This window comes from Hyla sarda, chromosome 1, assembly GCF_029499605.1.
Source record: "Hyla sarda isolate aHylSar1 chromosome 1, aHylSar1.hap1, whole genome shotgun sequence".
Classification (NCBI taxonomy): Eukaryota; Metazoa; Chordata; class Amphibia; order Anura; family Hylidae; genus Hyla; species Hyla sarda.
This window is the reverse complement of record NC_079189.1, coordinates 461030510-461057875: the sequence shown is the minus strand read 5'-3', so window position 1 is coordinate 461057875 and position 27366 is coordinate 461030510. Positions and strand designations below refer to the sequence as shown.

Here is a 27366-nt window from a genome sequence, read left to right as displayed (position 1 = left end):
GAAGGGCTAATCTGACAAAACTAGGAAGGTTTTGACACACATTTCACAAAAATATTTTTAAGTGTTGTCTAGAACTTTTCGGTTTTCAATGTTTTTGAAAGCAACTGTTTAAGTCAAATGTTTTAATTTATATGATTTATATATCATAAATATACACACAGTTCCTCTTCCCACAAGTATATTTTATTGATAAGAATTATCATCCATTCCAGATTCACAAACACACACATGCAGTATGTCTGACCACTTCTCATTTAGCTCATAAACAAAACCTACCTTTTATATGTATTACAAATCACATCTCTATCAGTCCACTCACACATTGTACATATAACCAGGTTTCTTGGTACACACTTTGAGCCCTAAGATGTAGGGCCAGGTCACACCATATTTTTTTTTTTTGGTCTGGATACTTAAGATTTAAAGACATGAACAGCCCGCACCACGTACTGTCGGCAAATGGGACACTCGTTCATTCTTTTGCCACATTTCGTGCAGGTCACCATATGGCCACATTCAAGGAGAACACAGTCAATAACAGCGTCCATGCAGATGCGACAAAGGTTGTCATCAGTACCAGTCAGCTGAAGCCGATCTCTATCTGCAAGAAAGAACATGGTGGACAAAGTCATTACTATGGGATACTGCCACTGGTGTGACACAGTCATTGGGTGTATCATGTTTGCACTGTCAATTAATAAAGTTAACACGACAATCTCTGCATTTAATATTAGCAGATGAGAAACATTTTAAAAGCATAAAATAATAACTGTTACAACCAATGGGCACAAGGAGGGGAATTTATCAAACCATTTAGACTGCTTATTTCATCAGAATTTGTCGCATAAAAAGTTGCAGGCTGGCCCTGTACAACATTTTCTGCGACATTTCATTTAGAAAGTTTACATGTCATTACCATGAAGTATTCTTATTTAGAGCACTTTGTGATTTATCACATGAAACTTTTTGTGAAATATCACAGAAATGTCGCAAAAATGACGCACAGGCCACATTTAGAAGATATCCCCTTCCCTATAGAACTTTATGCGACAATTGTATTAAAGTCGCAAAGTAAGTGGCGGCGGCAGTGTGATAATTGTATCAAATGTCACTGACTTTTCGATTGCGTTAAATAGAGCATAACTTTGATAAATTTTGCAGACGCTAAATCAAGCTAAGTCCTTGCGACATTTGATACATTTGACGGACGTCCACAACTTTCTCCGCAACATTTGTGTTCTAAAGTCTTTGTAAATCCCCCCCCCCCCCCCAATGACTTCCAAGTCACACACAATAATCTTTGATTTATACAATTATGTCTGTCTAACTTTACAATCTACATACGGAATACTGCACATTTTATTTGGTTACTAGGAATAAACAAAAACCACACAACTACATTAGACTAAGTATGAGTGACGTCCATGAAGATAAATGCATGGCACCCAGGGGTGAAGTCCTAGGAAAAAAATGGGAACTCACCCAAGACTGTATAAAAAGTGCAGGAACTCTGTTCCTGTAGGACTTGAGCCCTGATTGCACCCATCATATGCTGAGTGGGGAGGACTTGGCATAATGGGGAATGGCCTCTTGTTGCCCCACCCAGATTTACTATAAATATTGGCAGCAACTGGTATAAATTTAGCACAAATCTACAGCAGCACATATCTGGCATAGATTTCCATTTAAAGTGCATCGTCGGCCAAAAGATGAGCCAAATTTAGAGGAAAAAAAGTCACATATAACTTTACCACCATTAGATTGGTATATGAAATTTTGGCCTAGAAAGGAGTTATCTGGCAGTAGGTTGGGATTTTTTTTTATATGCCCATTTATGCAAACTGCCCATTCTTTCACCCTTACAAAAAAAAAACAAAAAAAAAAAAACCTTTTACTTACCTCCTGCGCTCCCGTTGCCTGAAAACCCCTACCGCCGGAAAACTGCTTTAATAAATCTGGAAATGGACAATCGTTGAACTGACTAACCTGAGTCATGCCTGGTTTCTAGGCTTTCCACTGAAAGAGCAAGAAAAGAAAAAAAATGAAAGTATAAATCAAATTATAAATAAGGATATATAAAACGTCTAGAGATAATAAACACGATCAGCCACAACACTTCATAAATACGGTGAGTGAGCATTGATTACACTGTTACAATGGCCCCTTTTAGAAGATTGGATATACTGTATGAGGCAGCTAGTGAACTAGTCAAAAGTTGGGCAAACTCCCTAACTTTAAAAAAAAAAGGGTCAGACATATTGAATTTCAGCAACTTTAACAAGGAGCAAATTGTGCTGGCAAGCCAACTAGGTCAATGCTTTTCCAAAACAGCAGGTTTTGTAGGGTGTTCCTGGTACAGAATGGTTGGTACCTACCAAAAGGTGGTCCAAGAAAGGACAGACAGTGAACCAACAGGGTCATCGTTTCCCCAAGCTCACCTTTCTACCCAGGCCCGTCGCTACAGGACAGGCAAACTAAGCAATTGCTTGGGGCCCGGGGCCCTGAGCAGAGCTGGTGCTTGCCCGTCCTGTAGCGATGGGGCAATTCCCACCATCACTATTAAGGACATCCCTGTGTCTCGAAAGATGTTTTCGTTAACGCGGGGCCGCAGAGAGTTAAGTTGAAAAACGCAGGGGCCTCTGGAAGATAGCGCACGCCGGGACATCACTGATGCCCCATGCATGCACCCATAGCAACGGAGGCGCAGAAGACCGGAGCATCGAGGAGGATGAAGACACGCGCTGGCCAGCTTGGTAAGTGACCAGCGGGACGTTATCTTCGGTGCTCCGACCACCACTTCTCCGGTCCCGGGAACTAATGCTATGCCCGGACCGGAGGTCGGAGCACTGAAGTGGGGCAGTACACAGACATACAGCCTCCAGCCATACACTGTATATGGCTGGAGGCTGTATGTCTGTGAAGAACACTGCCAACCTAATGTCGATACGAGGCCCCCACATTAGGTGCAGCAGAGTGCTGCACCTAATGTGGGGGCCTCGTATCGACGGTCACTCACGTCACGCTCCCAGAATTCAAGGGCTCAAGTTACTACATCCTGAGGCCGTCCCTAGAGCGTGACGTGCGTGAACATCAAGGGGGGGGGGCCCACCATGTCCATTTTGTTTGGGGCCCCCAAATACCTTCAAACAGCCTGTTTCTGTCATAGCCAGCTTTAACACTTTAAGCTCTTTGAAAATGCCTAGTCAGTCTGGTCTGATCAAACTAACATCATAGTTGGATCAGACCAGACTGACTAGGCATTTTCAAAGAGCTTAAAATGTTAAAGCTGGCTATGACAGAAAGTGATGTAATCATGGGGGTGAATAAAAAAAACAAAAAAAACGTTTTTCACAGGTGATAAAAAAAAAAAAACTATGTTTTCAATAAATAAATAAATAAATAAATAAATGTTGGCCATCTTTTGCCAAACATTGCACCTAGACATGTTACATAAAATTTCAGATTGCGGGGGTCCGGCTGCTGGGACCCACCCGCAATCACTGGGACGGCACTGCAGCGTTCATAAACAGGAAAGCTTTTGGCTTCAGTGTTCGTAACGCCCCCCTCCCCAATTCGTATATATGGGAGGGGGGATTTGGGGTGTGAGGTTGGGCGGTCGCTTTATAACCAGGATGGGACTCAGGACGTACATGTACATCCTGGTGCGCCAAGTACCAGGCAGCCAGGGTGTACAGGCATGCCCTGCATCCTTTAGGGTGTTAAAGTTATGCCAAACAATTGTACATGGAAGAAAAAAAAAATATTTAATCAGTAAGTTGTAAAAAAGAAGAAACCTGACATTCATGTAGATGTTACTATGACACATACCAACCAATGTAACCATTGTTACCAGTAAAGTATGCAACTTTATTGTTCAGGAATGGTTTGAGGAATATGACCAAGAGTTCAAGGTGTTGAGTGGAAAAAACAAGGCCGATTTACCTTGCAACTTGGAATATGTAAGTTTCAAAAACTTTTGACATGCCTTAGTGACTTGGCAAATGTTTTGACTGATGGGGTCAGGTGCAGAGACCCCAATTAATGGTTATAATCAGGGGGCAGAAGCCATTTCTTCTCTGCTCTGGCTCTGATCTGCTGCTAATGCCTTGGTGCCAGATGCCACAAAACACCTTCAGAAGTCTTGTGGAGTCTGTGTGTCAATGGAATATAGCACCTACACTACATGATGTAAAGGTTATGGCTGATCGGTGGCGGTAACAATATACACAGAAATGCAAAGGTTACATCTAACTCCTCAACATACAAGATTTTCTGTTGTCCTCAGTCTCTCTGTACAGTCTGTTGACTTTTTCCACTAGTTCCCATTTCTCACAGCATCCTGAGTAGTTGACAAAGTTCCGGGCCAGGATTTCTTTCAGTTGCCGAATAGTTAGCCCTTCTATGTCCTCCAGGGTTGATAAGTCTGAGAGTGAAGCTCGGCCTTGTTTCTTTGATAAGTCATTAGCCTTAGGGAGCAAAAAAAAAAAGTTCATGACAAGCTAAAAATAAGTAAGACATCAGTTGAATAATTCTGAAGGATTTTTCAGTGTGCTACAACCGCATGACTGAAGTCCATATATGCCCCTATATCTCTGTACTGTAAGAAGAGGTAGATGGGGCTGAAATATGAATTATTTAGAAGCAGTTATAATGCAGCTGACATCTTTCTCTCTTACCAACATAACTCACCAGTTCTGGGGTTTCTGTATCAGGTGTTATGGATATAGTTTCACTTGTTCCCTGGAAACAAAGATACAACATCAGCATCAAAGAAATATTTTACAGGAAAGTACAGTCACTGACTGACTCAAATATAAGGAACCAGCATAATACTCCTGTAACCCCCGCAGAGCCAAGACTGATTCATAGAATCATAACAGAGCTTATCTGTTACATTTGTCGGCTCTGCTGCTATATTAGCATTAATAAATACATGTATTTAACCATTAAATAACAAAATCCAATGGGGGAAAAAAAACACAAATTAATTTTAAAGCCATAAGGAATAAAAGCGTCTGGCCCTTTTTTATGACTTAACATATCTGAAAATACAGCTATATCTTCTCCCAGCTTTTTGACTAAACAGCCAAAAATATGTTCTAATCACAAACAGATGTTTTTGAGCAACAGATTTTGTGTTAGCCCCCAAAACAGCTGAAAATAAAGAAAAAAAAACATAGGGATAAACATCTCAAATGCAAAGAAAACTGCTTAAAAAACATCTGCAAACAGTGTGTGAACATAGCATAATAATGAAAATAAAGCTTAACGTGTACCCGAGTTTTCACAAAAGCTTTGCCCCATCCCATGGAGTGTGCCCAACAATAAGTAACGTAGTAAGACCCCCCTAGCTACTGTCAGATAAGCGCAAGTAGTGGAATAAATTGATGTACAATAGAAAAAGTAGCACTTGCTTTGTTAGTTTAGCCCTGTGAATAAAGCCATTTAACAAGTAGGGACTGAGCCTACAGATCTCTGCCAGTACATAACTCTGCACACAAATTCTGAAATGTCTGCACAGAGTTAGTTATACCAAATTCCAATCTGAAGGCCTAATCTTGCAGTCAGTGAATGGAAACCATTATTCTCTCTCTGAAATGTAGCTTCAGTCTTGCTGAAATTTAGCGCATTTATAACTACCACCTGCTTATCATTTTTGTCTTTGAAGCAGATGACTCTTATACTGTCTTATGAATCCCTAGAGAGAACTGTAAATGGAATACAAGACAGAACCTATGCTTCCATACATAAGTCAAATTGCAGAAATTGCCCTAGCGATGGAACCATATTCTTAGTAGAGGATGCTGTGGCGAACCACTGGCCTCACCAGTCACATGCAAGAGAGTGTATAAGAACGCTGAGGCCACTGATTGGTCACATGCACAGTGTATGGTGACATCACTGGGGCACTTCTAAGAACTGGGAGCAACACAAGGGGTGAGTATAAGTATTTATTTCCCCTCACAATTCCTGCCTCCTGACAATTTCGTCTTCTTTTTCTTTTTAAATTGTAAAATCCCTTTAAAGACATTTTGTTACATTTTATTTGGGGTAATTCTAGGGGCATGTCTAACCAATATGACCTTCTGCCAAAAGCTGTTGCTTAAAAGGGTTATCCAGGAAAATCCTTTCAGTACTTATGAGCTGCTGAAGTTGATTTGTTCTTCTCTAAGTGCTCTCTGATGACCCCTTTCTCAGGAACTGTCCAGAGTAGAAGCAAATTTCACCATATACTTATCATATCGCAATTGCATACCAAAACCCCAATATTTACCTCCATCATTTCTTCCAAAACATGCGGTTTCTCTTTTATGTGTTTGTATATTGTTAAAATACAAAAAAAATAATATTTAAAAAAATAAATACATAAAACTCTCATCTAGTAAGTTTTTTTTTACTGAATACATGAAAACACAGGGAGATGTATTTTTTGTCACATCTCCTGAAAGAACCAGATTAACCTTCAAAACATATTGTGGATATACATATATATTGTGGCACAGAAAGCTTCTGCTGTTGTATTTTTTTTGCCATGTATTTTCCTACCCATTGAAGTCAATGGGTAGCAAAATTCGCACCTGATTTTGTTACCCATTGACTTCAATGGGTAGGAAAATGCACAGCAGCTAAATACAGCACATGTGACCCAACCCCTAAAGCAATTTTCCCATGATCAAAACATATAACCTATCAACTTGATGGATGACAAACATCTGATAAATACAACATTACCATCATTGAACAGGATGCGAAGATAACGGAGTACAGCACTCGGCTTTATCCAGCGGTCCCAAACTATGAATGGTGAATTATTGCACATGCTCAATCCCTGTTTGGGACCCCAGTTCCCATGATCGTGGGGTCCCAGCAGTCATACCCCCATTGATCAAACACTTAATCACCCAATCTGTGGATTAATCTCTATAAAGGTACACAAACACATTCAAACATCAGCCAAGCCAGAAACAGAGGACCATCTAATGTGTATAGGGGTGTCTCAATTCTTCCCAGCATCAGAGGTGTCTGGCAGAGGCTTATTCCCCTCTCCCTATTGAGAACACATGTATGATCAGCTGAGCTAAGCATGAGGGAGGATGGGGGGACATAGTCATCAGCTGGCAAGAAGTAAGTTCTACGTACTGGTATCACTCTGACGTGCTAAGATTTCCCAGCATTTAATGCTGGTTTATAAAGCTTATTCTGGTAATGACCATTATGTGAAAAGTCTTAACTTCTAATGTTGAATATACTTATTATAGCTTTAAATATTATATTAGCATAGATGGGATAAAAGGCATACACACAACTAAATCAACATTGTAACTGCTCATGTACCTGGGATGCAGATCCACTTCCCACGCTTCCACTTCTGTCTGATAATTCTCCCTGAGATGATGATACGGAAGATGAAGGTGCAGAAATAGCAGAAAAGAATGAAAAGGCAGAGGTCTGAGATCTTGTGGTGCTGTCTGCGCCAACATCCATCTCCTCATCAGAAAAAGAGCCATGGTGGCAGAGCACCAGCTCCACCAAATCTTCCTTCTCCCGACAGCTCTCAGTAGGGATATTCCTTAGTGTTAGATACTGGCGTAGGTCTTTAACTTTCAACTTCATTAACTGGGGCCGTTGAAATGCTGTTTCTTGTAATAAATGGCAAGTACTACAACGCCTGAGATTTTCCTGAAGTGTAGAGCATACTGAGCAAAAGTCTTTTTTGCAGTCACAACAGACATGCTGGAAGACAGAAAGGAGCATGATGTCAATGCAATGTAGGTGCTTATTTAAATAAAACAGCAATTATTGGTCCCTTATTATACTGGAAGATGTGCGGATGACAAAAATGTATTTATTTTTTTTACTTGTCAAGATTCCGAGATCAGCAGATGAATGAGAGGTGATCACAGGGTCATTTACACAGGGCAGTTATCGGCCTGCTGAGCCAATATAAACCCTACATAAAATGGCCTTCTATTACTACAATTTTTCCCTGCAAAATTACTAGTATCCACTTTGGTATCAGCAGTTTTGTTCCACAAAGACCAAAAAAAACAGACTAACAACATAATAGGAACACAATTAGCAAATGTTATTATTATAACTTAAAGAGAAACCTTTTTTTCCTTTTCACATGGTCCTTTGGGGAGATGCATAAAACTAGGACATACCAAGATAGTTTACATAAATATGGATTTGCCTAACAAAAAAACAGCGCACTGCAGTTCTGGTATATCAGCAAAATATGAGAGAAGATTGAGGATTGGACGACAATACTGTGCAGTGGGTGCAAAGATCAATAATGCACTGACACCTACGATAAAAATCAAAAAGGTTATATTTTTTTTTTTTTTTTTTTTTTTTTTTGAGGTCTATAGTATTTTTCCCATGCATTTAGGTAGTGACTGTTTTAAGTAAAAATATTAACAGCCATGTACCTATCATACATGTAAACATTACTGATTCCTATTAGATAGCCATAATGTTTGCCAACATTTACCAATAGAAAAGCTCACTACAATAAAGTTTAACACGTACCTGTCGTTTCAGGTGATTTTTTTTTAAGGATAACCTGATGTGTTTGTATAAATGAGGAATAACACTATTTCTGGACTTTATACAACTTGTATATGGCATTTATCACCAGTTTTCTGTCTGCAGGCTCGATTTCTAATTTTCAGTTGTTCTGACGTAGTGAATCTGCTATGATGTCGTCCTTATACTGCACACACACACATAGAAAAGGAAATCCTGCTTCCTTATTTTTATAGTACACCCTTGGATGCAGCAGCAGCAGAATTAAGGACATTATAAAGCAGTCAGAAAGGAATGGTGGTCCAGCTCCCGTGCCTGGCAGTTACATTTTGACTTTTAATTGGTCCTTAAAACATGGTACAAAAACCAAAAATAACAAGGTACATAAAAACACACGCGCCTACGCTCGCTTATATACACTAAGTGAATAATTACCAGACCAGCGTATACCTGTCGGGCATAGTGTCCGACGACAGATCCGGTCATGTGAGCGCACAAGCCAGGTAAAGTACAGGGTGGATAAGGTGCTCATATATACCAGTGACATGATAAACGATCATGTCACTGGTATATATGAGCACCTTACCCAACGTCATACTAATAGTAACATGTGTTGAGACTGATTAGTGTTCACATGATGCATTCACAGCCGGTCCGGTACCTCTGCATGTTGACGTGCAGACCGACATCCATTTCATGTTTTAACAAGGCCTGCCCGCTCATACAGCTGAATACTCTGGCTGCTATTGAACGCTGTATATTCACTGCACCTACGGCCGATCCGAAGTTACTATGTGCTGCTGCGCGAACCAACATCCACCCCGTACTTTAACTGGTTCATGCGCTCACATGGCCGGATCTGTCGTCTGACGTCAGCACTACATATACTGTGGATGTCCATAAATGACTACTTGGATTGGTGAGTGAGCTGAGTTGCATCTGCTTTTCTTTGTATTATACAGCAGTACTGAGCAGTGTAATCCAGCACTGGAGTAAGACCTAATACTTAGGGTAAGATGGTGTACTCTCTGCAGTCTCTATACTCTATAGGTGCATTCACACTTAAAAGGTTTTTATTTGAAATGATTGAATATAAGGACAGGAACTGAATATGAATCGATGACACATATAAAGCAAAAACTCAGACTTCTCTTGTTTTCAGATGCAATCCTGGTTTTGTATTTAAAGGGGTATTCCAGGAAAAAAAATGTTTTCATATATCAACTGGCTCCAGAAAGTTAAACAGATTTGTAAATTACTTCTATTAAAAAAATATTAATCATTTCAGTACTTATGAGCTTCTGAAGTTAAGGTTGTTCTTTTCTGTCTAAGTGCTCTCTGATGACACCTGTCTTGGGAAACGCCCAGTTAAGAAGCAAATCCCCATAGCAAACCTCTTCTAAACTGGGCATTTCCCGAGACAGGTGTCATCAGAGAGCACTTAGACAGAAAAGAACAACCTTAACTTCAGAAGCTCATAAGTACTGAAAGGATTAAGATTTTTTAACAGAAGTAATTTACAAATCTGTTTAACTTTCTGGAGCCAGTTGATATATATAAAAAAAAAAAAAAAAAAAAAAAAGTTTTTTCCTGGAATACCCCTTTAATAATTGTAATAAAAACCTGAACATGTGAACACAGCCTAACTCAGGCTCTGTCCACCCACTCCCCCCACCTCTTCCCCAATCACCTCAATATAGACAGCATATAATCTCAACCCTCAGTGAGGTGATAGTCTTTTTTTAAGTAAACACAAGGTGAACTTTTCTCAGAACAAATGAGGAGTTTGAGGGAGGGGTGCAAGAAGGGAGGCTGGTTGGCGGATGAAAGCCATTTTTCTCTTAGTTTTATTACAATGTTTCTTATGTTCGCTTGTACTATTGATTCATGCACAATTTGTTCAAATAACAATGACCATTTAATTGTAGTTGAAGAAAACTTCAATATGTGAGCTCTCCCTTAAGTTGGTTGCAGGCAGCCAGTTTTTGGTTTGTTATGTATTTTTTTTCTTAAACGCCATGTTAACACAATGCATGTAACAGGAAATAGGAGACATAACCCTGGCCCTTAAAGGAGTAGTCCAGTGGTGACCCAGTGGTGAACAACTTATCCCCTATCCTAAGGATAGGGGATAAGTTAGAGATCGCGGGGGGTCCGACCGCTGGGGCCCCCTGCGATCTCCTGTACGGAGACCCGACAGCCCGCGGGAAGGGGGCGTGTCGACCTCCGCAGGAAGCGGCGGCCGTCACGCCCCCGCAATACAACTCTATGGCAGAGCCGAAGCGCTGCCTTCGGCAATCTCCGGCTCTGCCATGGAGATGTATTGAGGGGGCTTTTCGTCCGCCACTTCGTGCGGGGGTCAACACCCGCTATCTGGCCGGAGAGCCTGGCCCCCGTACAGAGAGATCGCAGGGGGCCCCAGCGGTCGGACCCCCCGCGATCTCAAACTTATCCCCTATCCTTAGGATAGGGGATAAGTTTTTCACCACTGGACTACCCCTTTAAACATATTATACAATTATGGTTGGTAGACACTTATTGGAATAACAGTATGTCCTAGACACACAATAATAAAGATGTAATAAGAATACATACAGTGTTTCATAAGTATAGATTCAGCACACCCAATTGTCAGCCACAAATGTATGACAGCGAGATAACACTGCACACTGCAAAACATGAACCTACCTTCTTCCTGAAGACTGTGAAGTTTAGTCCACAAGCTTTACATACAATGTTGGAGGATGATGAAGGATATGGTGAAAAATCAGCATTCTGCGCAAATCGAAAGGGGCCTGCTCCGCCACCAAAGCCTGATTGCTGCCCTCGCACAGCTCCTGTACCCATGACTTCATTCAGCAATCCACAGCAAGAAGCCCACATGGAGCTGGCCCCCGCCTATAACACACAAGCACACATGCTGGTAAATACAAGCAAGGATCAGGCAAAACAAAACTGATTAACAATGCAACAAATAATGTTTTAAAATATAAAAATAGGAGGTATCTGCTCTTGTTTTCCAGCAGTAGTAACTTTGCATCTGTTGGAAATAAACATTGAATTCATTTTCTGTTTGAGTAGTTGGCCTCGTGAGGCTTCTACTTGAACATGTATGTACCGGTTTATGTTTGAAAACTTTAATAAAAAACTACTTAAAAAAAAAAATAAATAAAGTAGTTGGGCATAAATAGTCCAAGTGTCTGCTAATAGTTTCTAAACACCAGAAGACTAGCAATTCTTAAGAGGTTAAAAGAGTACTACGACATTGAAATTTATTTATTTATTTATTTTTAAATCTGCCCAGGCTGCCAACATTTGAAAAAAAAAAAAAAAACCTGGACTTAACTCCCCAGTCTCCTTTGCGGTCCTCCTTCTGGTTGGCAGGTCCGTAAATTTTTTGGCGTGAATTCCTCTTGATTTCGCTTAGTGTGAATGCACCCTAACACAGGCAGTTACTAAAGAGAGAGAGAATTCAAATAGCCCGCCTCTGGGAGACGGGGTCACCGTAGCCCGCACCTCCTTATTGGCCAGGTCAGCCGCGTTACTCAATGAAGAACAGTCCTGAGACAACAGGAACACTAATTATACAGAGTAACACCGTGCTTGGTGTGAATGGGGAACAGAACTGGCGCTGGAACCTGCAGGAGGCATGTACGCTACAGTAGTGTATGGATTCCTGGCCTGGTTCCGGGGCCTAATAAGTCACAATGCCGCTCAGCCAATCACAGTGACATGTCGTGCCTGCACTGCTCAATCATGTCTGGACAGGAATAATTAGAGCCTGAATAGATAAGATTACAGCCCAGGTTGCCGCACAGCCAACTAACTACTTGTGTCTCATTAACATAATGAGTGTGACATTTCCAAGAGTCGTTTCCTCCACATTTACAGACATGCCGGTGTGAGGTGCAGAACTGCACCCCATGCATTTTTACGTTGGCCCTTCACCTCAGCTGTCTGGAGATTTCTGAACATACAGCAAGGGGAGGGGGAAGGCAGAGATGGGCAGGACACAGTTCTGCACCTCCCTTGCCCCGTACATAGCTCCCTCCTCGCCCCTCCCTCAGGATGGAGAGATTTTCACAGCTATGTCCAGGGGGCTGTAAAAAGCTCTACTTTTGGTTGTGCCACTGAGCCATTGTTCAAATCTATGTCCAGGGGGCGGTGCACCTCGCTCGGCAATAGAGGGATTCTCACAGCCCCGCTGCTGGATGTACATTTTCATGCACCTCCCTCAGGAGGAGAGGGATTCCTACAGCCCACTGGACATATATTTTCACAGAATCTACATCCTCCTCCTGAGGGAGGGGTAAGGAGGGAGGTGCAGAAATGCGTCCTGCACAGCTCCACCTTCCCTCACTGTATGTCCGGAAATCTCCGGACAGCCGAGGCGAAGGGCCGACGTAAAAATGCACAGGGCGCAGTTCTGCACCTCACACTGGCAGACATCCAGGCATGGTAGGACACATGATATGAGCCATTCTAAAGTATTGCCACTTGTCAAATAGGGTAAAACTTAATAACAGGTTCCCGTTAATGTGTCCACAGGGGTCTATTAGCCAAACAGAGGGAGAAAAGTGTATTTTTTTTTACTTTTGTCTGGCCAGTGTACATCTGTACCACAAAAGTGTGAAAGTGACTAACAGATTGTGTGATAGTGACAAGTAGACTACAGAATCGCCTCCTGCAGAGTCCAGTAAAAAAAATGTTTTTCACCAAAGACCCTCTGGGTGACAGATGCGACAGTATGGCAACCTAAACAGACCTCCATTACAAATTTGCACAATGCAATTTAGACGACGAATGCAAAGTTCTAAGCACTCGAGCCCTGGAAAATAAAGTGGTGACCCTATCGGAGAAAGAGGTCAAGCTTTTCTGGACCATTAATACTTTACAATCATATCTGGACTCTATTCGGTCACCTAGAGGGCTACGGATGTATAAGGAAATATCACAATTTTGTGAAGACAAAACATTTGTATCTAAATGGAAACAAGCCCATCTGATGCATGCCATGAACTTAACCCGTCTGGTGCTGGATCGGTCAAACCTCGAATATGCCATGATTCAGAACTCCCTAGAGAAATCTAAGAAATAATTAAATAGCAGGCTGACTGAGGCCCAATGGACTGCTTTTCAGCGAAGTGAAGGTTCGTCTGGTTCCCGTCCAGAATGAAATTAAAGCGAAAAAGAGGGACAAGTTTTTACGGGACAAGCTTGATTTCGACTTGGATCGGGTGTTCACATGGAACACACAGCAACAACAAAAATCCCGGAGACCACGTCGTCCTAATAGAAGAAATAAACAAGCTTGTCCCAAAATGGATTACTGGACCACAGACTCTGGATCCGATTCCAGTAATCCTGATGAAAATCGCTCTACACAAGGTGCGAGAAGGGGTCCTGGTTCCTCTGACTTGCACGCCCCTTTAGGCGCAGGACTCGCCGAGGGTTGCACCGGAAAAAGTACAGTAGTACAGGGGTGAAGAGGAAACAGGTCTCCTGGAGATCGTAGGAGATCCTGTCCCTCAAGACTCCCGGACATCGATGCAGGTCAGTGGGAGGAATGTGATTAATTTATCTGATGTACCCTTGTCTAACCATTGCCTTTCTTTACTGGTTAAGGGTTTGAATTACTGTATGAATACTGATTTTGATGAGGTTGGTTTCTATATCGATCTAGCTAAATCACTGAGGAAACTCAATCTGCAGAAAATCTTTAAGAATACAACATCAGAGATTACTGCCTTACAATCTGGTGAAATAGCCGCAGATATAAGTCCGTTAGGTTTTTTTAATAAGAGAGGATTATACCCCTCAAGATCGGGAGGTGGCTAGTGACCTGTTTGGTTTATTAATGGAGGAGACTATGACAGAAGAACAAACTGAGAATTTTGCAGGTAGCCTTAAATCTACCTATTTTTCCCCCTTGTCCCCCGGTTCAAGCCTGGATATGAAGTTGTCCTGTCGGAGGTCAAAAGTTTGATCTATCCTACCTCACAGGACAACCTCAATCCCGAGGAAAAGCTGGCTTTATCCTGGCTGATGAATAATGATAAATTGATAGTGAAACCAGCGGACAAGGTGGGAAAATATTGTTGTGCTTAATAAGGCAGATTATATAAGAGAATCCATGCGACCGCTTAAGGATATTGAAACATACACACGTCTAGAGAAAGATCCCACCAAAAAATACTCCAATAAATAACAAACATTGTTAAGAAGGGGCGTAGAGCAGCAGATAATAGCCAAAACACTGGCTGAAAAATTATTTCCCAAAAATCCACAGAAACCAAATTGGTATCACTTACCAAAAATACATAAAACTTTAAAAGATCCCCCAGGACGGCCTATAGTGGCGAGCAGGGGCTCACTGACTGAGCCCCTGTCCCGCTATTTGGACTGGTTTTTGAGGCCACTTCTGAAGTCTATACCATCAAACTTAGCAGATACCAAAGCACTGCTGCAAACAATAGTTTGCCCTGGGATCCTGGATAGAGTCTGGCCACAATTGATGTGGTCGGATTATATACCAGGATCAGACATCAGGATGGTGTGGCAGCAGTTAGAGCTTTCTTGAGAAGGTGCATAGACTTCATATGTGATGCGCTTATGTTCATACTTGAGCACAATGCGTTTCAGTTCGGTGGCGACTGGTATGCCCAACGTACGGGCACGGCAATGGGCACGCCAGTCGCACTGACTTTTCTTAAGCATTATGGGAAGAGACATACATTTATAGCCCCAGTAATCCATTTATCAGCAAGATAATACATTGGACAAGGTATATAGATGATGCCCTTATCATCTGGGCAGGGACGCAGGAGGAATTCTCAGATTTCTGTACTTACCTTAACAACAATAATTTAAAACATGCAATTTACCTCGAATTTTAATAAATTACAGGTAGAATATCTAGATGTAACATTACAAGGAACTGAACAGGGGTTAAAGGTTACCGCAAACCAACCAGTACAAATTCTTTATTACATTATAACTCCTTCCACCCACCCCATGTCACCAAGTCACTCCCATATGGACAGTTTGAGACTACTTCGCAATAACTCAGAGTACAGTACATTCCTTGAACAGTCTATGGAGTAGGCAGTATGACGAAAAGATTATACAAGCAGCTTTTTCGAATGTGTGTAAACTGGAGAGGAAATCGCTCATCTTTAAGAAAAAGTATAAAAATAAATCTAACCGTACAGTATTTTGTTTTGATTACAGTCCAATGGCCAATGTGATTAGATCGGTTATTAGAAAAAATTGGCATATAGTACAGGGTGACAAAGATTTACAACACATGACATCTGAAGCCCCCATTATCTCTTTCAGGAGAACGAAAAATCTGAGGGATGAGCTTGTACGAGGACGCATCTCTAAGAATATGCCACAAAAAAACCTGGTTAGAGAAGAGCCTCCCCCAGGGGAATTTTAAGTGTGGTAACTGTTCCCTATGTCCGCAAATGGTTACAGAACGTAATATACAGTTGGGTAGTGTAAATCACACAGTCAAGGACTTTATCACTTGTCAATCGGATCACATCGTGTATGCGCAGATATGCCCTTGCCAGTATTTTTATATTGGCAAGACTATCAGACCCCTATACCATAGGGTCCGTGAACACATTTATTCACTAAAATCAAATAAGGGCTGGTAAATGTCTTAGATTTATGGGACTACAAAGAATCTTTGCTAGGGAAGGGGGGTTGGATCGACACACGAGGCTTCTCCAGTCGGAAGCCCGATGGATCATGAGAACCGGAGCTACAGGGTTAATGGGGCTTAACAATAGGAATGATCTTTCTTCTTTTTTGTAAGTTTTGTAACTTTTGTAATATTTGTAGGGTTCTTATGTATCATTATATGGAATGTTAGTACCTATTTTGTAATAATGTCTGTTTAATTGCTGCACTTGATGTATACACTGTACTGTGAGCTGATTGGTGTATGGGAGTTTAAAAGGTAGGCTTACCTCCCTCCCAGCATGCCTTGAGAAAGCGTCACAAGACGTGAAACCTGCGCTTGTCGGCAGTTGTGCCTGTGAATTGTCCGTTCTGTTGCGGCAATAAAGTAAGGATTTTATGTGCATTATTCCCTGAGTGCTGCGGAATTCTTTACCATCGGATTCTATAGAGCTATACTTTTCATCTGCCTGCATCGGGATCGCAGAGGGGGTAAGCGGATTACCGCATGCTGTAAATTCTTCCCGAACTGTTTGTGGGTGGTGCCGATCCACACTCTCGCTTCTTAGACCTCCCTTATACATATATATTGGGAAAGTGATGTAGCTTTCCATACATGCATTGTTATCCATATATAGACAGTTATCACTGGAGCTTTCCGGGATGAGGTTGTCCAGCAAAAGCAGCCAGAGCCCCCTGGCAGTACATGGGATTTTAGAGACTCACTAGACGAAAGGGATAGTAGGTTGAAGCAGAGTGTTAGGGCGACTGAGTCACAGCAGGAAAAGTAAGAACCTGGATCCCATCTGTCTCACAGTTGTTGCCATGATCCCATAATAACCCATTAAGAGAGCAATAATAGGTTTGCATGGCTTTGTTAAGATACTGTCACACTATGTTCTACAGTGTCCAGCAGAGGTTTATGTCAGGAGAATTTACGGATCTATTCCTCCACTGTATAAGCATACAGTAGCATCTACCAGCCATTAGCTCTCATACGTGTATATGATGCAATATGCACTTTGATACTGGATGCCTCTGTATGGAATAGCACAGTCCTCTTCTCACTATGAGGCTATGTCTGCACCTGCAGCACTGTTTGCAGCCTCTGGCATCTGTAAGTGAAATCACCACCTCCTCACCCTACCATGCACATCATGCCACTGTGGAGGAGAATTGGTAAAAGAGGAACCAGACTGGCGGGGCTTATTGTGATCTGCCGCTATGGTCTACTATAGTGGTAATAATTCCACCCATTCTATTTGTGTTGGACAGATCAGGGCGCTGAAGACAGTACCATCAACATTGTCCTGATGGATGGTGCGGTGTTGTTTTTTAAAAGAAAGCTGCCACGTCTTTTTAACCCTGTCCAACACCTTAATCTCTCTCACCACCGGAAAGAATATTTTTACTTTTAAGACACAACACTGTTGACCTGAAATACATTTCATCTTACTATATTATGTTGTACGCATATTATTACCCCATAGACAGCACACAGCATGTACAGAATCTATATACAGAAAACTCAGTGTATGTATGTTCCAGCATAACTTCCAAATGGCTGGTAAACATATTACTTATGTCAACTAAAAATATAGTAGCTTTAAAATCAACCCTAACCCACCCCTAATGCAAGAGTGGGGCGTTTTGTCTGAAGTCCCATGCAAGTCTATGGGTTTTCCGGTACATTTCCTGATAGTGTTACTCTAGGGCTGCTGAAATTGCTAGAACTTCTAAACATGGTTCCACCGAACCAACATCATGGTAATGTACGATTTAACTGTATGGCATGCAGGTGCAGAGAAATGTTCATGTGCGAGATGGGATCTGAGTTCTAGAAAGTCATTGTTGCTTTTATCTTCTACAAGGTTTAGGAAGGAAGACCAGGCAATGCTGGGTACTCTTTCCTTAAATACAGCTCATATTTTATCATATCAATTTACTACTTTGTATCCTATGACATCCCATGCTATGAGTAATGCATGCCTAAAAAAAAAAAAAAAAAAAAAAAAATAGAGGATCGGCTGTGCTCCAAGGACCAGAGAAATGGTGATCCAGTTAGACGCCACAGTCTGGCTATGTAGGGTAGGTAGGTTGATGTAATTTGTTAATAACTCTGGAAGGGAAAGGAGGTTCTTACTGAGGAGAGAAAAGTTGGTGTACAGAGTTTTACTGAAAATGTTCCATAGGAAAAACTGTATGCCAATTAGCTCACACCCAGTAGAAAAGTCTCTAACGCCACCTACAGGTATCTACCCGGTAAGCCAATGCCCAAGTTCGGTGCCTGGTTTGGCCATTTGTTTTAGTTATGTTTTAAGGCTAAGAAATTGACTGACAAGGCTGCTACCTATAGGTGACACTGGGGGGCCAACAATGAAAGCATATGAAATCAATTTCTTCAGTGTATTCTGACTCTTCCCACTTTGCCCATCATCATGGTTTTGGATGAGAAATAACTGCTTTCTGTAAGGAATATGTATTTAATAAGCAACACCATTTATTGCAGCATATTTGGAATATGCGCCTAAAATAAATAGGACGTAGAATAAAAGAGCCACTGTAGGACAATCTCCCTAAACCTCATTCTGCAGCTGATGTCAATTAAAAAAAAAAAATGTAACCCCTCCCCCGCTGTCTATACAGACAATATAAGAAGTTGAATAATGTGAATTGGGAGACACCAATGAGAAGCTCAACTAAAAGAACTCAAATTTACATGGAAGCTGTTGGGTGTAACACTCTTACCCGCCCCTGTATAAACCCGTCCCTTGTAACACGCCCCTGTATAAAATGGCAGTACCTGTCTGAATACAAGGCCCACATTTTCAATGCTAAAAAAGGCTAAATCAACCAATAATCAATATAGTAAATATATTGCTCAGATAAGCACCCATTAGTCTACCTAGAAGTGAGTTCTCAGTCTCTACCTCTTTTATACCCTTTACTCCAATCTGCTGATCTTCCCCTTTATGCTTCGGCAGTACTTACACTTCCTCCCTGTAAGTTGGCATCTATCAGGTGTCCGGTCACATGACCAGTGTATATTTGAGTCTGCAGATGGTACCGTACAGTAGGTTATTTCTAGTCACATTGTAGTGACATCTCTCATTCTCATAGACATTTATTCAATGGTTGTGTTAACGTCCTAACATATGTATCCTTCTGAATTAGTCACTGCACTCATCAGAACAGTCATCCAGCATCAGATCGCAGCAGATCGCCAACCTACACATTCTGTATTTCTTGGTTGTCAGGATCGCAATGATAAAAATAGGATGTATTCCTTGACATCAGTTTAGACACATCTGATCATTTCCATGGAGCAGTCAGTTGCGTCTCTGGAGGATGAAGCCACTTCTCATGTATTATCAGATTCAGAACATGCTACAATTGTAAGGAATTTTACACTATACGTAAATACATTTACTCCCCCGCTAAATATGCAGGAAGGTGATTTACAATAAAACCTTTTGGCTTGGTTAAAAATAATCTTTCAATTTTTCCTAGTGCACCCAAGTGGTCATGCTAAAATATAATACAATACTAGAGTGCATATATAAAACCTTGAACACCGACCGCATTAGTTGTTCCACTTTAGGGTCTTGCAGTGCAGTTACCGCATGTAGATGAAATCAAGCATGTGGTGGCCAAGAGCTGAATAATTTTGCATGTAAAACAGCTATATTACTGGCAAAATCTTGTGGTCATTGGACACTGTATCGGACAGACATTCTCTATATGTAGTTGCTTCTCTGGTGGACTCTGTAGTTCGTGCTTTCTTAGAAAAATCAATTGGAAGAAAAAAAAAAGTAGATTGTTTTTTATTTTAAGATTTTCCAACATTTTGAGAATTTTATGGGCTATCCTATGTGTAAGTTCAAACCAACTCTTTTAGGAAGGCATTCGCCAGGTATGCACTACTACCAACTAGAGAAGTGGGCATTTCCTCACCCTGGATGTATGGACCAACTATGTGTCATTGCTAGACTATAACTAATATTTGTCTGGGTCTGCGGTGTATATATATAGGCAAACCAGGCAAGTGATTGTAAGGCACAGTAGGTAAATAAGAGTAGTTCCTTTAGTCACCACCTTATCCACATTGATCAGAACATGGCTGTAAATGGCATACAGTAGGGATCGACCGATATCGTTTTTTTAGGGCCGATACCGATAATCGGTGCAGGTTAGGGCCGATAGCCGATAACTTATACCGATATTCCGGTATAAGTTATCGGCTATTTAACCCCCTGCGACACCGCTGCAGATCATTGATTTAAAGCGGGTTTTAACTTTGGTGTTTTTGGAGGCGGTTTTTATCCTTTTTTGGACTTTAGCGATCCTTTAGCGATAGCGATAGGCTGCTTTCACACTATAAAAATACCTCCGTTATAAAAACCTTGGAAATCGGCCGTTAAAAAATCCCATTATAGTCTATGGGATTTTTCCAATAGCCGTTTTAACCCGTTATCGCCCGTTATTAATAACGGCCATTCTTTTGTGATGGGTGAATGAACAAAAGAAGTAGTGCATGCACTATTTCTCCCGTTACTATCGCCCGTCACAAAATAACGGCTGTTATTAACGCTTAAGGACTCAGCGTTTTTCTGTTTTTTGCATTTTCATTTTTTCCTCATAACCTTCTAAAAATCATAACGCTTTCAATTTTGCACCTAAAAATCCATATGATGGCTTATTTTTTGCGCCACCAATTCTACTTTGCAGTGACAGTCATTTTACCAAAAAATCCATGGCGAAATGGAAAAAAAATTCATTGTGCGACAAAATTGAAGAAAAAATTTCATTTTGTAACTTTTGGGAGCTTCCGTTTCTACGCAGTAAATTTTTCTGTAAAAACTACACCTTATCTTTATTCTGTAGGTCAATACGGTTAAAATGATACCCTACTTATATAGGTTTGATTTTGTCGTGCAGGAAAATTTATACCTTTAAAATTTTCATCTTCTGACCCCTATAACTTTTTAATTTTTCCGCGTATGGGGCGGTATGAGGGCTAATTTTTTGCGCCGTGTTCTGAAGTTTTTAGCGGTACCGTTTTTTGTATTGATCAGACTTTTTGATCGCTTTTTATTCATTTTTTCATGATATAAAAAGTGACCAAAAATACGCTATTTTGTACGTTGGGATTTTTTTTTGCGCATACGCCATTGACCCTGTGGTTTAATTAACATTATATTTTTATAGTTCGGACAATTACGCATGCGGCGATACCACATGTTTATTTTTACTATGTATATATATTTTTAATATGGAATATAGGAAAAGGGGGGTGATTTTAACTTTTAATAAGGAAGGCGTGTGTGTGTTTTTAAACTTGTATTAACTGTTTTATTTTTATTTTATTTTTTTCACACAGTCCACTTAGGGAACTTTTAAGAGGAATTATTTGATTCCTGATACAGATCAATGTGGTTCCATAAAACCACATTGATCTATGTGCTCTGTGCTCGATTGATAAAGCCTGGTCCTGCCAGGCTTTATCATTGTCAGAGCAGCAGCAGGACATTATCAGAGCAGCAGCAGCAGCCGCCGCCTTCCAGCTACCTCAGCAGTGGATCACAAGGTGAACAGCGTAATCACATAAAAAATTCCAAACACCAAAATTGCTGATTTTTGGTTACATTACATCCCACAAAAATAGTAATAAAAAATTATCTAAAAGCCAGAACTACACAAAAGTGGTACCGTTTAACACTAAAGCTCATGGTGCAAAAAATAAACCCTAACACACATTCGTAGGTGGAAAAATAAAAAAAAAGTTATAGGGGTGAGAACATGGTAATGAACAACGTTTTTATTTATTTTTTTTTCAAGATTTTTTATTTTTTTTTTAACCATAAAACGAAACAAAAAGCATTCAAGTTTAGCATCATTGGAATCGTACTGACTCATAGAATGAAGATGGAATGTCAGATTTACCATATTTTGAACTCCGAAAAAATTATTGCCCTACAAAATTGTGCAATTCCATATTTTTTTCAATTTTGCCCTGCATATAAAAAAAAATTCTGGCTTTGTAATACATTGTATGATAAAAAAGTGTATCAGTGGAAAGTCAAACTCGGCACGCAGAAAATAAGCCCTAATACAACTTTGTCAGTAGGAAAAAAAAAAAAAAAAACATTTTTAGGTCTTAGAATGTAAGGAAGAAAAAAAAGTGAGCCACAAATCAAAATTTGCTGGGTCATGAAGGGGTTAAGAAAATACAGGTGTATTTTTTCTGGGGAGTCCGCTCCACTGTTTGGGGAATGTCCGCATGATAATTTTCCGTGCAGACATTCTCTCTTAGGGTATGTTCTAGGGATCGACCGTTTTTTTAGGGCCGATACCGACAATCGGTGGAGGTTAGGGCCGATAGCCGATAACTTATACCGATATTCCGGTATAAGTTATCGGCTATTTATCCCCCCGCGACACCGCTGCAGATCACTGATTTAAAGCGGGCGCTTTAAATCAATGCACTGCAGTGGCTTTTGCGGTGCCATAGGCCGATGCCGCCACCACCCGCTTCTCTCCCCCTACCTGTCACGGTGGTCCGGGCCATCCTTCCTTCCTGTAGTGTCCGGCTGCATTCCGGGTGGTGGGTGAACGGGCCTAGTAACGCAGCATAGACGCCGCTGCGCAGTGACGCCTGTGTGCAGCGACGCACCTGACGTCACAGCGTAGCGGCGTCTATGCAGCGTACTAGGCCGGAGCCTGCCCGGAGTGGAGAAGATGACCCCCGGAGAAGGACAGCCCGGACCGGTTCACCCTCCACCCGGAATGCCGCCGGACACTACAGGAAGGATGGATGGCCGGAACCACCCCCATTACGGGTAAGTTTAATTTTTTTTATTGACTCGGAGGGTGGGGGAGGGGCCCGACCGGTATAGCGGTATGGGCAAAAATCCATACCGGTATACCGCCCAGCACTACGGTGGGGGTGCGACGCGGTGCGGTGGGTTGGGGGGTCGGTCGCGGTGCGGCGGGCGGTCGTGGTGGGGGCGGTGCGGGGCATTATCGGCAAGGTAATTGCCGATACCGATAATGCCCAAAATCGTGATTATCGGCCGATAATATTGGCCATACCGATAATCGGTCGATCCCTAGTATGTTCCCACTGCGGAATTCCCATAAAATTCTGTGAACTCTATCTTCCGCGAGACCTATTCACACTGAGGAATATCAGCGGCAGACATGTTAATTTTTTTCGCAGAAGTCCGCGAGCACTGCATAGCAGTCAATGGTGAGGGCGCAGTTCCGTGCGTTCCTACCAAATTATTTTCTGCAGCGGCCGCCGGATGTAATCTTTGCTCACGGAATTCTGCAAGCAGAGATTCCACAGTGTGAGCACACCTTTACTGGCCCTAATAGAGGAAGATAAAAGCCAAGGATCTATACAGGATGTGGAGATCAACCCACATGAAAAGAAGAGGCAGCTAAATCAGGTATTAGGCCCCTTCAGTGCCTTTGCTTGGGAATGCAGAGTCCGTCACGTCAGGAAGAGAAATAGAGGGTAAGGCTAGAATTCCACTGAGGTTTTTCCCCCCAGCAAAAATGCCAGGAAAAACTGCCAGAAAAACTGCCACAGGCTTTTCCTGAGTTTTTGCAGTTTTTCTGGCGTTTTTTCTGGTGTGTGGAAAAAGCCAGTTTTGTCCCCTGTGGCAGTTTTCTCACTGTCTTCTGGGTACCCCTCTGTAGGTCGGATGCGGAGCGCCCAGTCCACAGAGTGTAAGGAGATGAGGAGAGATTTATAGCACCACTACTAACCTCCCCCCAGCCATATAGTATACAGGGGGGGAATAGTGTACCCATGTGTACTATACAGGAGCCGGGTATCCTGTCACCAGACTGACAAGACTCCCTGCTCCTATAGACCTTTGGGCGGTATACAGTATATACAGCTATCTATGGATATCTGTATATAGTGTATACAGAACAGGAGGTCCACTTACCTTCCTCACTCCCTGTCCCAGTCGGGTCTGATAGCTCCGCCCCTAGTGATGACGTCATTGGGGGCGGAGCTACAGACGTGAGCCAGGCTAGTAAGTCGGAAGCTCTGTTCACATTGTCCGTTTTGTATAATGTGAACAGACCCTTCTGGCAGTGTCTACCCAGACAGGGAGACTCCAGCTGTCTGGGCATGCTAGGAGTTATAGTTTTGCACCAATTGGAGGCTCCCTGTTTAGGAAGACATTGCATTATGGGCGCTCTCCCCAGCGGAGAGTGACAAAAATGTACTAACCAAATTTTTTTTTTCTTCTCGTTTCAGATCCGTGTATGCAGAGGATTACAGCGGATTCGATGGATTACGGCGGATGAACTGAATTTTTTTCTTTTAAGAAAATAGTTAATGAGGGCGGTGGGGGAGTGTTTTTTAAAATAAAATAATTTTTCCAATGTGCTGTGTTTTTTTTTTAATTGAATTTTCAGGCTTAGTAGTGGAAGCCGTCTTATTGACGGAATCCATTACTAAGCCAGGGCTTAGCGTCAGCCCCAAAAACAGCTAGCGCTAACCCCCAGTTATTACCCCGGTACCCACCGCCACAAGGGTGCCGGGAAGAGCCGGTACCAACAGGCCCGGAGTGTCAAAAATGGTGCTCCTGGGCCTAGGCAGTAAGAGGCTGGCATTATTTAGACTGGGGAGGGCCAGTAACAATGGTTCTCACCCACCCTGGTAATGTCAGGCTGTTTGGTTGGTATTGTGCTGAGAATGAAAATAGAGGGAATTATTTATTTATTTAAAAAAATTAAAAAAACGCATAGGGTTCCCCGTATTTTCTGTCTGAAGCTCCGCTCCTAATGACTTCATCACTAGGGGCGGAGCTACACAGACCCAGCCGGGACTGGAGGGAGGAAGGGGATTTCTTCATCTTCTGTGTACACTATATATAGCTATCTATAGATAGCTGTATATACTGTATACCACCCAAAGGTTTAACCTACACTGTCCAGCCGTGTAAGTTAACTCTTTCCTTGCCGGGCTTGCGCATAGCGCACAGCTCAGCAAGGGGTTAAGTGAGCCAGCAATGTGTATACTGTATATACATTGCAGTCTCACTGTAAGTTCTTGCTGGGCAGTAGATACACGATGTATATCTACTGCTCAGCATCAGCCGTTCTCCTGGCTTTGTAGCCTTGAGAACAGCTGATCCCGATATTCACTTCAGGAGGATCACAGGGGGTGTCAGAAGAAGTGACATCCGCTGTGATCTGTCCCTTACTGCAGGTACTACTGCTCTCAACATGGAGCACACTCTGCTCCATGCTGGGACCTGTAGTACCTGCTGTAAGAAACAGATCACAGCGATGTCACTTCTCCTGACACCCGCTGCGATCCTCCTGTATAATTTATAGATGCGGCCACTCTTCTTTGGTCCCCCGCACCGACGTATATATACACACCTATTCATATTTCCCACAGAGAGTTGTGATTGGCTGGAACCATCTGGCCAATCACAGCTCTATGTGGGAAATATGAATAGGTGTATATATACACACACGTCAGTGCAGGGGACCATAGAAGAGTGGCCGCATCTATACATTATACAGGAGGATTGCAATGGAACCCGGGGCGATCTGTCAATTAGCACAGGTACTACTACTCCCATCATGGAAGTGTGTTCCATGCTGTGAGTCGTAGTACTACCTAAAAAATGAAAAAGAAAATAGTTAAACACACACACATACACTACATGTTTATTATTGTCGGCTACATTTTTAGGTCCCTGCCCGCCCACATAAATTGATCCCTGTTTAAAAATTAATAAAAATTTTGTTATAAAAATTTTTTTTTCGTTAAATACTATTTTTTCCCATCACAAATATATCTTTTTACTATTATTTTTTAATGAAACCCTATGACATTTTATTAAAAAAAGGTATCTCCATCACTTTTTTGGTTCACTAAAGTCCAAAAAAGAATAAAAATTGCCTGAAAAACACCAAAGTTAAAACCAACATGGCGTTTTTGCTCTCCCATGGACTTCTATGGAAGGAAACGCCACGATGTCTGTGCAAAAAAACGCCAAACTAGGTTTTGTCGGGCGTTTTGAAAAACCAGCCTCTGAGCCCAAGATTGCTGAAAAACGCCAAAAGGATTAAAAAATGCCAAACTGAAAAATGCCAGGTGGATCTGGCATTTTGCAGTTTACTATTGACTTGAAGCTAACATCTGGACGCTGTGTTTTTCCACTGAAAAAAACCCTACACAGAAGGGGATATCTATCCGATCAATGGGGATTCCACCACTGGGACCCCCATAATCCCTAGCATGCGCCGCCTTGTGATAGGACTGTGCTTGAGCGTAATTTCAATGGGATGAAAAAAGGTGAAAACATCTTTGTGGCGGTCAGGCAAAGATGGCGGGGGGCTTAGTGTTGGAGACAGGGGAGGCTGGTTAACCCTGGGGAAGGCCAACATATTCAGACAAGTGCTGGAATAAAGGGGAAAACGTGCCTGGAATTCTGATGAGAAGCCCTATCTAGCCATGGGCTTATTTATGCCCCTTGATACCTGCTGACAGGTGCGCTTTATTGGACAACCCTGTAAATACAATACACCATTGGACTGAACATGATATTTATATGGCCGACTTCTGGCCCTAACCAACACTTGGCAAATTGTGGCAAATTGATTTGGTCTCCATATTTCTAATGGTTTCAGTTATTTTTCTGATTGGAAACGTTGCCAGCTGTGGTCACTCGAGAGAGTGCCATGATGAAGATGGTGCCCACACTGGTGCCACAGACTGACAGATGCCCACAGGGTTATACAGTGTGAGCAGTCCATGGCTTAGGATATAGCAGCACTCCTACCACTGCCCAGCAGCCAGTCTTACCAGCAGAGCGCCGATAACACAGAAGGGAAACATAATGTCACAGCCAGACCTTCCACTCGTCACCGGGGCCCCCAATACAGGCACGTTACCTTCATGACACCGTCCGCTCTGCGCTCCCCACCGACCCGGTCTCTGACACACAACCATCAGTCGCCGCCGTTACATGTAAATTCCACCGTTAGGTGACATCATGGTCACGTGACCGGGCCTTTGTGTGACGTCACTGGAACACGTGAGCACGCTGTGGCAGAGGTGGGAGACACGAATTGATGCGCTCCAGAGCAGGGCGTAGTTGTTGTTGGGCG

At 42.1% G+C, this 27366-nt stretch overlaps 1 protein-coding gene across 2 annotated transcripts; it reads right to left on the bottom strand.

Annotated features, from left to right (window-relative positions):
- Positions 1 to 161: 161 nt before the first annotated feature.
- On the bottom strand, positions 162 to 27366 carry RNF34 (ring finger protein 34). 2 transcript variants are annotated; one of them, XM_056534656.1, is made up of 7 exons: positions 27062 to 27366; positions 11218 to 11427; positions 7336 to 7734; positions 4690 to 4740; positions 4265 to 4466; positions 1987 to 2016; positions 162 to 601 (listed from the first exon to the last, which is right to left on the bottom strand). In XM_056534656.1, the coding sequence occupies exons 1-7, from the start codon at positions 27206 to 27208 to the stop codon at positions 414 to 416; spliced, it is 1227 nt and encodes a 408-aa protein (XP_056390631.1). In that variant the 5' UTR covers positions 27209 to 27366; the 3' UTR covers positions 162 to 413. The 2 variants fall into 2 exon arrangements, with proteins under 2 accessions (XP_056390631.1, XP_056390640.1); XM_056534665.1 differs by having other exon boundaries at positions 27151 to 27302.

What these genes read in the sequence shown, in the direction of transcription:
- RNF34 (XM_056534656.1), bottom strand. Translation starts at nt 27,208, where the DNA reads ATGGTTGTGTGTCAGAGACCGGGTCGGTGGGGAGCGCAGAGCGGACGG. An exon ending in GTGTTATCGGCGCTCTGCTG is followed by an intron (nt 11,428 to 27,061) that starts GTAAGACTGGCT and finishes TGTGTGTTATAG; the next exon opens with GCGGGGGCCAGCTCCATGTG. An exon ending in GAAGTGGATCTGCATCCCAG is followed by an intron (nt 4,741 to 7,335) that starts GTACATGAGCAG and finishes CTTTGTTTCCAG; the next exon opens with GGAACAAGTGAAACTATATC.